The 12,270-nt window shown below is 43.1% G+C and overlaps 1 protein-coding gene across 1 annotated transcript in view; it reads left to right on the top strand.

Annotated features, from left to right (window-relative positions):
• Window positions 1-789: 789 nt before the first annotated feature.
• The window catches only part of capn1 (calpain 1), a 40,394-nt gene continuing 28,913 nt past the window's right edge, over window positions 790-12,270 (top strand). Inside the window, exons 1-2 of the mRNA XM_080023257.1 lie at window positions 790-913; window positions 10,046-10,739. Coding sequence (XP_079879383.1) covers window positions 10,485-10,739 — 255 coding nt within the window. The 5' untranslated portion in view covers window positions 790-913; window positions 10,046-10,484. The remainder of the gene's footprint in view (window positions 914-10,045; window positions 10,740-12,270) is intronic.

A 12,270-nucleotide genomic window follows, 5' to 3' on the forward strand; every position in this document is an offset into this window, starting at 1 on the left:
GTTTCGCAGCAAGGATTTCTTTCACTTGGTTTGTTTTCTGGACTTCTACCGCCGAATGAAGTCAGTTATTGCCGAAATAAAAGCTTTTTTTTTTATCACCGTGACCCATCGGCGGTTTTTCAACGAGGAAAATTTAAAGAAAAACATTTAAGATTTTTTTTTTTATCATAATAAAATAATAATAATAATAATAATAATAATAATAATAATAATAATTCAAAAATAATAAATACAACAATACACGAATAAATCACATCGAAAACATTTGTTTATATAATAATATTATGTATTACCGTTTGCTACCTTGCTTATTTCATATTTCCGTTCTATTTTGCATCTCATTGAAAATACCTACACGGCACCTACACTTTCTTGAGCCGTTCATTACTTTTAATTGTATTTTCTTTGTATTTATTTGGTTAATTTAGTGTATTATACTCTGACGCTGTCCCCACTGAGCTACTTAACCCCTGAGGAATTAATAAAGTACTATAACATACAACAACAACAACAACAACAACAATAATATTATTATTATTATTATTATTATTATTATTATTATTATTATTATTATTATTGTTATTATAACAACAACAACAACAATAATGATGATAATAACAATAATAGTTATCATAATAATAATAATAATAATATAAAAACATAAATCTATGTATGAAAGGGTTTTACTGCAAATCATTATCGTAATCATTATTGTTGTTGTTTCCAAATAGTATAATATGAATAAATTGCTTAACTTCGACTCCCTTCCCCTCTGCTTTTGCCATAGTGCGCAGCCGCAGAGTTGGGGCTGGAGGGCTTTTCGCCGCTCTGGGTGGAGTAATGCAGACCGAATAACGCGACCAGACGAGACGAGTCGTAAAGTACCACGCCTTTACATGAAGAATCTGCAAAGGTAACGATCGGTGTGTTGGGTTTGGGCGCTTGTTTCGTTTCGCTCGTTTGTATTTTGGGGGCAGCGCGGTGTGTGATCCGGGGATGCAACTTGATTTTGGCATCGCGCTGGAAGTTGGAAAGAAAAAAAAAAAAATCGTGCGGGGACGTAGACTTGAGGGCTGCGAGTCGGGTCGTGTATAGTTTGCGGCGCTGTTCAAACAAAACAAAAACAAAAAAGAAGGGAATTTTTTCTTTAATGATCAGTTTGTAGAAGTTTGCGTTGTGGGAGGGGGGAGTATTATGGGATGTCCAGCTGTTGTTGTTGGGCAACTTGTTGGGGATTTGGATGTGACAGCTGCTGGACCACACCTTCCTGCAGCATGCACATGCAGCACCAACATGCACATGCAGCACCCTACATACACATACAGCACCGTACATACACATACAGCACCCTACATGCACATGCAGCACCGTACATACACATACAGCACCGTACATGCACATACAGCACCCTACATACACGTACAGCACCCTACATACACGTACAGCACCCTACATACACATACAGCACCCTACATACACATGCAGCACCCTACATACACATACAGCACCCTACATACACATGCGGCACCCTACATACACATATGGCACCCTACATGCACATGCGGCACCCTACATGCATATGCGGCATCCTACATACACATGGGGCACCCTACATACACATGCGGCACCCTACATATACATGCGGCACCCAACATGCGCATGCAGCACCCTTCATTCGCATACAGCACCCAACATGCACGTGCAGCACCCTACATACACATACAGCACCCTACCTAAACATACAGAACCCTACATACACATGCAGCACCGTACATACACATGCAGCACCGTACATACACATATAGCACCCAACATGCACATGCAGCACCCTACATACACATGCAGCACGCTACATAGACATACAGCACCCAACATGCACATGCAGCACCCTACATTCACATACAGCACCCTACATACATACACATGCAGCACCCTACATACACATGCAGCACCCTACATACACATGCAGCACCCTACATACACATGCAGCACCCTACATTCACATACAGCACCCTACATACACATGCAGCACCCTTCATTCACATACAGCACCCTACATACACATGCAGCACCCTCCATACACATACAGCACCGTACATACACATGCAGCACCCTCCATACACATACAGCACCCAACATGCCCATGCAGCACCCTACATGCACATATAGCACCCTACGTTCACATGCAGCACCCTTCATTCACATGCAGCACCCTACATACACATGCAGCACCCTCCATACACATACAGCACCGTACATACACATGCAGCACCCTACATACACATGCAGCACCGTACATACACATGCAGCACCCTACATACACATGCAGCACCCTACATACACATGCAGCACCCTATCTGAACGATCCACGCAGAGGTGTCCATCTGCTTATCTGGCCTGCAGAGTCAGTAAACTGGACTATCTGCGTGTCTCCTTTCAGAGGTGTGTCTGTTTTCCACAGCTTGTTATTGTTGGTATTTCATTTCGCTGCACACTGTGTTTTGAAGTTTTGATATATATATATGTCTATGTACTGTATATGCTATATATAGAAAGAAAGAACGTGGACGCGCCCGGGGACCAGGTGATAAGTGTCCATCGCTGGTCAGATGATGATGGGTGCATGTTTTTGGTGGGGGTCCTTACTGACGTGAGGTGGAGGAAACCCCATGTGAGCACGGGGAGAACATGCAAACTCCACACAGAAAGGCTCCTATTTGGGAGATAACCCGCCGGAGCACGGTGCCAACAGCACCCCAGGCGGGAATCGAACCCAGGACCTTCTTGCTGTGAGGCCACCATATATAATATATATACAGTATACACAATTACTGTGTATACTATATATATATATACAGTATACACAATATATATACAATATATATAGTAAATATTCTGTATATATTAATTGTGTATAAAATATATGTACAGTATATATAGTATATATACAGCATATACAGTATATTTCTATTGTATATACTATATATATATACATATGTATTGTGTGTATATATATGTGTGTGTATGTGTATATATATATGTGTCTGTGTGTGTGTGTGTATGTGTGTGTGTGTATGTATATATATATATACACACAGTATATTTAAATAATTTATATAGTATATATATAGTATATTTAGATTTGATAAGATTCAAATAATTGTCATTGCACAGAGTACAAGTACTCAGGCAACAAAATGCATTCCTCTGCATTTTACCATCCTAGTACCTGACGTAGCTAGGAGCAGTAGGCGCAGTTAGGGGTTGAGTGTCTTGCTCAAGAACACATCAGCACGCGACCAGGAGGAGCTATACTGTGTATATACTATATATACAGTATATAAACTGTATATACAATATATATACTGTGTATATACAGTATATATACTGTATATACTGTTGATATATATAAATACTGATATAGTTATTTTTTCCACTTCTTTTTACATTTGATTGTATTTTCCATACAATCCCAGATCTGCCCCTGTAAACAGTCTAATTCCTTGGATGTGTAACATAGCGTACTTGGCATTTTAACATACCACTTACCACAAAATGATAATTAAATGTGTAAGTCTTGAAGCGACATGTTTGGGAAGGCGTTAAATTCCACACAATTCTGATATCCTAGGGAGTAGTGACTGTTAAGATGTCGGTACGCAGGCTGACTGCTGTTGGGTTGGTCCTCAGACGCACTCTGTCTTTGTGATTCTCAGTTCAGTGTTCGTCGTCTCCCTTTGACATAAAGCGGTTGTACGCAACACGGTTAGGCCCACACAGCCGTTTAAAATATAACTATTTGACCTCTGTGAGCTTTACTTCAGCTGCCAAACACCGCAGGGCGTTATCTCTGTACCGTGCAGTTTACGCCGATTTCCCCATTTACACTGTGAACAGCGTATGTCAACCAGAGAGGTTTTGTTTGACTTCCTCTTTGTCACCGTAACATCCCATAAACATAACTCTGCTGTTGCTGCTTGTTTATTAAAAAAAACGACATGTAAAAACAACCAGCCAAAATAAGGGGACTTGTATCACTCTGAAGGGGGTTATTTTTGCAATAACGACCGACTGGCTGTACGTTATTACATATCAACACAGTCTTTGGGGGGTGATATGTAATAATGTACAGCCAGGCAGTCATTATCGCTAAAATAACCCCCTTCAGAGTGATGCGGCGCGTTGCGGTGCGTGTGCGTTATTTTGCCATAATGACCGCCTGGCTGTACGTTGTTACATATCACCACACTCTTCGGGGGGGGGGGGGGCACGTGTAATAACATTCAGCCAAAACAAGCCCCGACAGGGTGATCGGGGACTTGTATCTCTCTGTCAGGGTTTATTTTTGCGATAACGACCGCCTGGCTGTACGTTATTACATATTAACACAGTCTTTGGGGAGGTGATATGTAATAACGTACAGCCACTCGGTCGTAATCGTAAAAACAACCCCGACAGGGTGATCAGTGTGCTGTGTCACTCTGAAGTGGGTTATTTTTGCGATAACGACCGGCTGGCTGGACGTTATCCTGCTTGTCACACGGCTACTCTCCAAAATAAAATAACACACCGAGACGGAATGTTGATTTGAAATGATCTTATAACTGATATGCCTTGTTTTAGAGCTTCCGCCGAGAAAAATGGCTCCACCACAGCGCAGCTAAACGCGGCGAGGACCGAGGAACTTGAATCCAGTGGTTGCCCGTGGCAACGGTCATTATTACCAGATCAGCGGCCGTTATTCAGAAATAACTGGCCGCTGATCACCGCTATTGACCAATCAGAATCCGGTATCCCACAGAGCTGCGTATTAAGCTCTAATAACTGAAAAAACATAACTAAATACAAGAGAAAATAGTGATTTTATGATTGAATTCATTCACGGAAGTACACAAACACCCTGATTTAAACAGCGTAAGAGTGAGCATGTTTTTAAAAAAGCCACCAGGCCGCCCTTCCTTCCTTCCTTCCTTCCTTCCTTCCGTCCTTCCTTCCATGCTTGTGTGTGTGTGCGTCTGGCCGAGCAGTCTGCTGCTTGTCGCTTCTCATCTGTGTCACTACCTGCAGCGAGGTGGGGGTTTGTAAAAGTGGATTTCATGCGTGTGGACGATGAAATATTGATATTGTCCTGTGGAGCTCACGAGAGTTTCCTGTACACGTATGCTGATAACACAAAGCCAAGAAGCCTCCACCCTGGGTGAAGCACGCAGGGCGGAGGTCCCCACTCTGTAGATATTGGTGTTATAAACTGAACAATTATTTTCCTTTTGCAGCTCAGCTAGGGATCAATATGAATGATAAGTCCGCAATAATAATAATAATAAAATAATAATAATAATAATAATAATAATAATAATAATAATATTAAAAAATACATTTATTATTATTAATAATAATATAAAAACAATAATAATATTACTAATAATAATCTTCTTGGTATTTTTCGAGAGAAAAGTATCTGAAACACGGCAACCGCAGTACGTTTCAGAAGTTTGGTCAATATTGATCTACATTTGGAGCAGGAATTAGTGACAAACCGTTGCAAATTTACCGGAAGTTGAAGAACGTCGGCGCACCTTGATTAGTTTGAGGAGCGGGGCGCCTTGCGACATCATAATCCATCATCACGTTTTTTCAGTCCGGTTCTCCGGGCGCCTGTTCGCGTTCGGAGAGTTGAGAGCTGTGTCGGCCCGGTTGCTTCGCGTAGTATTTACGCTTGTTTGCGACGTCAGACCGGAAGAGCCGATGCTGCGTTCAAAGTAAACTCGGAAAATTGAATCCTCACAGAGCCCCACAGAACCCCGAAAAAATGTTGATAGAGGTTTTATTACTTCTACTACTGGTATTAGTACTCCTACTAGTGGTTTTAGTTCTTCTACTAGAGGTTTAGTACTTCTATTCGTGGTATTCGTACTTTTACTAGAGGTTTTAGTACTTCTAGTAGAGGCTTTGGTACTTTTACTAGAGGTTTTACTACTTCTATTAGTGGTATTAGTGCTTCTACTTAAGGTTTTAGTACTTCTACTAGAGGTTTTAGTACTTCTACTAGAGGTTTTAGCACTTCTACTAGAGGTTTTGGTACTTCAACTAGTGGTATTAGTCCTTGTTCAAGAGGTTTTAGTTCTTCTACTAGTGGTATTTGTACTTCTGTTAGAGGTTTTAGTACTAGAGGTTTTAGTTTAGTACTACTCGAGGTTTTAGTAGTTCTGTTAGTGGTATTTGTACTTCTACTAGAGGTTCTGTACTTCTACTAGAGGCTTTAGTACTTTTACTAGAGGTCTTAGGACTTCTACTAGTGGTATTAGTACTTCTACTAGAGGTTTTAGTACTTCTACTAGAGGTTTTAGCACTTGTTCTAGAGGTTTTAATACTTCTACTAGTGGTATTGATACTTCTTCTAGAGGTTTTAGTACTAGAGGTTTTAGTACTTCTACTCAAGGTTTTAGTAGTTCTACTAAGACTAAATACGCACTAAACTCTCTACAGTGAACTGAACTACTGTGTTGTTCAAACCAACACAACATCCTGTATCGCCACGGCAACCCGGAAACACAAGAGTTGCACTTTTTGGCATCAAACGCCGTGTCCTGCGCAGGCACGTCCATTTGGGGTCAAAAGACCGGGACATCCCCGCCGGACCCCGTGATCCGCGGGGAGCGCCCCGACGGAGCGGGACCTGACGCGGGATGGGCTTGGGGCGGAGGAGGAGAGGTGTGATCGGCGAAGTAGAGCGAGACGAGGAGGAGAAGCGAGGATGCGGTTTGAGAGGGAAGGTTAAAAATAAACCCAGAGTTGTTTATGAATCTGCTTTAGAGAGAGAGAGAGAGAGAAGGAGAGAGGGAGTACAAAGGCTTCAGATGGAGGACGTGCAGCGCTGCTGACAGCACCGGAGCCGGCTTCACACTTCTGCCTAATTCAGCGGTCGGCCGCTGAGAGCTTTTGCTTGTCGGGCTCCATGTCCGCACAGAGACGCCGCCGTCCCACGGGTGTCGCGCCGCGTTAGACGCCGACACGCGGCACACATCCTGTTGTTGGTCGTTTTGGTTTTGATTTTTGTTTTTGTTTTTACTTTTGTTTTTGTTTTTATTTTTTAATGCAGGGTACTTGTATGTCACTGCATCCTTTGCATCGTCATCATCAAGAACCGCTTAGAATGACTCCTATGGATGAATGGATGGATGGGTGGATGGATGGATGGTTGGATGGGTGGGTGGCGAATCGGTGGGTGGGCGGGTGGATCGGTGGGTAGATGGATGTTGGTGCGTATGTTCTTGCATTGACAAAGAATCATAATAATAATAATAATAATAATAATAATAATAACAGAACAAGAAGAAGAAGAACAATAATAACAATTGTTATAATAATAACAATTATATATTTACAACAATTTTTCACAAATTTCTGCTCCAAATGTACATTGATATTCATCAAACTCCAGCGAAAGAGCTCTGAAACGTCCCGGTTCTAACGAGACCTCAACCATGTCTGTGGGTACTGCGGTTGACGTGTTCCAGATACCTTTAAAAGTAAGCACGACTAAAAGCAGAAAACTCCTGGCAATAACAGTAGACACACACACACACACACACACACACCAATGCCACACAAACTTGTTTTTTTTGGGGTTTTCAACTGACACACATTCAGCCCGTCTCACACACACACACACACACACACACACACACACACACACACACACACACACACACACACACACACACACACACACATATACACGTACACTTACACACACGCACATACACACACATAGACACACATGCACGCACACATACCGTTTCTCACTAAACCTGGCCATTGTGAGTAATCCCTGAGCTATGTGTGAGTGGAAACCAACATGGGCGTCAGTGAGGGAGCGCTCGCTGTGTGTGTGTGTGTGTTGCTTTGTTTTTTTTTTTCCCTGCAGGTTTTAGGCTGCACTGGGGTGTGTTTCTACGTTTGCGTTGTTGAGGGTTGTGAAAGACCTCGACTGACTTTGCACTAAAATTTTGCGTCACTGCATTTCAATGTTTGTGCGGCAACAACAATCTACAACTGGCCTTTAAAGTTGTCACAATTATTAAAAAATATATATATACTAATTATTTGAGTTAATCGCGATCATATTGCGAAATCGTTAGATTCCTTAATTATGTTTTTTCCCAAATATCAAGGGAATTTCACACCAATGTGTGAAATATCAGAACAAACAAAACATAAATTTGACGCATTTCCATCGGTTGCGTAAAAAATATTTTTAGGAAAACGTGATCATGTGGTCAGAGTATCCGAGAGGCGGTGGCGCTGATGGTAAAAAAAAAAATATATTTATAGGGCAAATGTGTCCAAAAAACAAAGTTGCCAAAGTTGCCCTTCAAGTTGGCGCTAAAACAATAACAAAAACTGACCAGGACCAGCCTCGCAGGGCATCTCACTCCCTCTTCTCCCTTAAATACACCGCCGGCCGTCGCCCTTGATTGGAACGATCCATTCTTGTGAGAGTAGGGGCAAGCCAAGTACACACGAAATGATTATTCAATGACACATAACCGTTCAAATGCAAAATAAACGAAGAAAGATGAAGAATAAATATATATTATAGAGAAGTCAGTTATTATGTTTGAGCACATCCAATGAAATAACCAAATGGTGAATCCATGTATCTGAAGACTGTAAATGGCCCAATGCCGGGTTTCCTCCCTTTGCACTGACTACCAGGACTAGGTTAGACATTATTATTGTATGGTTTGGTTTGCTCGTTAGATTAGGCCTGTTTATGGAACATTTGAATAATTTATGTTCCCAGTAATCAACACAGTAACTAAAACAACGGTACGTGGCACGGTGGCGCAGTGCATTGCACTGCTGCCTCACAGCAAGAAGGTCCTGGGTTCGATTCCCGCCTGGGGCGCTGTTGGCACCGTGCTCCGGCGGGTTATCTCCCAAATAGGAGCCTTTCTGTGTGGAGTTTGCATGTTCTCCCCGTGCTCACATGGGGTTTCCTCCACCTCACGTCAGTAAGGACCCCCACCAAAAACATGCACCCATCATTGTCTGACCAGCGATGGACACTTATCACCTGGTCCCCGGGTGCGTCCACGCATGCTGCCCACTGCTCCTGGCTGTGCCCCCGGAGGAAGGACAAGCCAGGATGGGTCAAATGCAGAGGAGCCATTTCACCGGCCACCATCAAGCATGTGCATGTGTGTGTGTGTGCAAGCATGTGTTGTGGAGTGTCGTGTGACGATTAAAGACTGTTTCTGTTTCTTGTGTGTTAGTTTTATAACTGGGGAATGTGTGGAGTGGAAGGGTGCGGGGAACATCTCCACACCGTGCGACTACAGAACCAATTCGAAAGCGAATCGAATGGGTCTGACCGACGCGACGCGTAGTGTGATATATATCAATATATCGGGCAAAGAAAGTTTACTTCCAGTCGACATGCAGCACGAAAGCAAATATTTATATTATATAAATTATATTTTTTAATTTCCTAATCCATTCAATTGTTTTGCATTTATCCCAAGAACCAACATGGACGACTATAAACAAAACGACAAACACAGTCAAGATGTCCTGGAAAATAATACTTGAACCTTCACTTAATGTTAATTGTCATATTAGAATATAGAGTAAATAGAGTAAATATTCAGTATTATACTATATAAAATAGAATAAATACTGACAACCGATAACTAATTCCCCACCTATTATTTATCATCTTTGTGTACCTTGATTTGTGTGTGTTCATACTGTATATATCTCTCTCTCTCTCTCTCCCTCTCTCTCTCTCTCTCTCTCTCTCTCTATATATATATATATATATATATATATATATATATATTTCTCCTGGTGCTCCCTGAGAACCAGAGCAGAAGAGCGGTGCACGGCTGACTACAGCGGCGTAAAACAAACAAAAATGGACGCGATGCGATTCAACTGTTAAAATCGCGGTTATTTCCAAAACGTCCTGGTCGCCATGGCGCCGGTGGATCTCTCGCTCGGTGATCATCTCTCATTATTTTTTGTGTTTCTCTTCCTGCAGGGACGAGCTGCTGCTGCTGCCGGTGGCGCGTCCACGCCCTGCGACCCGACCGACGCTCCTCGCGGCTTGAGGCTCTTCCCTCCAAACGTCGTCTTGTTGTTGTTGTCGTCGTCGTCGCCGAGGTCGTGGGAGAAACGTTCCTCCTCCGCCTTGAGGAAGTAACTTGTTTCTCTTTTGGTTTTTAAAATCCGGAAGGAGAGAAAGAGAAGCGTCGCGCTCGTTGCGGAGCCCATCTCCAGTTCCCACAGCCGGACGCCGCGAAGACGCAGGTCCTGCTTCAGCGGGGATCCAACGGCTCCTGGTGGTCACCCTGGGAACCCCTCGCGGCGTGGGAAACTTCCCGCCCCCAAAGGCCACAGCTCCGCCGTCGTCGTCGTGATCACTCCTTCCGTCCCGAACCGGACACGACCCGAACGGGACAGCCTTGAGCGCCCCGACGATGGAGGAGCGCATCTACGCCACGGGCATGGCCGCCAAGCTGAGGAGCCAGTGGGACCGCAACGAGGGCCTGGGCCAGAACAACAACGCCGTCAAGTTCCTGGGCCAGGACTTTGAGTCCCTGAGGGGCCGCTGCCTCCAGGGCCGCTCCCTGTTTGAGGACCCCCTGTTCCCCTGCTGTACCTCCTCCATGGGCTTCAACGAGCTGGGCCCCCGCACCTCCAAGACCCAGGGCGTCCGCTGGATGAGGCCCACGGTGAGAGGGCCCGGGGGCTGAGGTTAAGTGGGGCCGGGCGGCAGTGGTCCTAGTACAACAACAACTTCCTGTTGTTACTAGGAACATTTTTATTGTTACTAGTAACATTTTAAATTCAACTGTCAACAAGCTGTTTTGTCCAGTCATTTCTCATGACGGGTAAAAACGACATTTTTACTGGTAAAACATAAAATGTTGCTTAGTAACAGATAGAAAAGGCTCCAGTCAATAATGAATAAGTAAGTACTAGTACTCAACTAACAGTGACTAGTAACAATGGGAATAGATACTAGTGACATTGGGAATAGATACTAGTGACAATGGGAATAGATACTAGTAACAATGGGAATAGATACTAGTAACAATGGGAATACATACCAGTAAAAATTGGAATAGATATGAGTAACAATAGGAATATTTAAGTCTGGCAAATATTTCATATCTCACACACGGAGCTCCATAGGATTAAATGACAAAATGTTCCAAATTGTTACAAGAAACATTTTAATAGTTACTAGTAACAATTTCAAGTACTAGTACCCTAATAATGTTTTCTAGTAAAACTAAAATAGTACTCTACTAGTAACTGTTGGAAAAGTTACTCGTGGATAAAATATAAGTACTAGTAACTTCTAAAAGGTTTTAAAAGATTTTAAAACAGTGTGCCATACTCATGTATGCCACACTGTTCATCCGTTCTTCAAAGCGTCTCAAAGTGGCTTCAGGTTTTTTAATATGATTATTACATTTTGCTCATATAAACAATGACTGACGTGATGGAATACTGAAAGGAAGCCGTTCCATGAGTGTTTGTTGTTATTTTGGGTTGGTTTTTTTTTCTGGTTAATGTGCTCTCCGCGCGACATTCCTGCAAAAACGATGCCGTTTAGCTCACGTTTGGTTTGACAGGTGTGAAGTTTCATTTGGATTTATAATCCAAAGTGGTGGAGCATTGGTCCAAATGTCCACGTGCAAGATAAGATTCGAGAATATGCCACAATCTAGAAGTATTTATTCCATTACCAAAGAGGTGATAAACCTATTTTAACTCCTTCTTTCTGGCGTTGAAAATGGTTAATGTCCCAAGCCTGATTAGATTATATTAAAATTTGATGATATTGTTCCTATTTTCTATTATCCAGCTGTGATGTGCCTTCCTCTCTCCCTCTCCCTCTCCCTCTCCCTCTCCCTCTCTCTCTCTCTCTCTCTCTTATCATCATCACGACAGTCGTGGTCTGGCGTCTTCCGCTGCCATGTGGCACCGTCCTCATTAGATTGTCACACGGCAGGTCCTGCAGATAGATAGCTCCCACTACCACGTGTCCTCCGCATGCCGTGACGAGTGGGGTGGGGGTGGGGGTGGCGGTGGGGCGGGGGGGTGGGATTCTGTCGATCCTGGAATACAGCGGAAAGATGCCGTGATGGTAAAAAGCTCTTTGCTCTGGATCATTAGCCTGACAGCAACCTCTTAGCACGTCTTACACCACCCATGTGTGTGTATGTGCGCGTGTGTGTTTGTGTGTGTGTGTGT

Source organism: Zeus faber (assembly GCF_960531495.2).
Source record: "Zeus faber genome assembly, chromosome: 22".
Taxonomy (NCBI): Eukaryota; Metazoa; Chordata; class Actinopteri; order Zeiformes; family Zeidae; genus Zeus; species Zeus faber.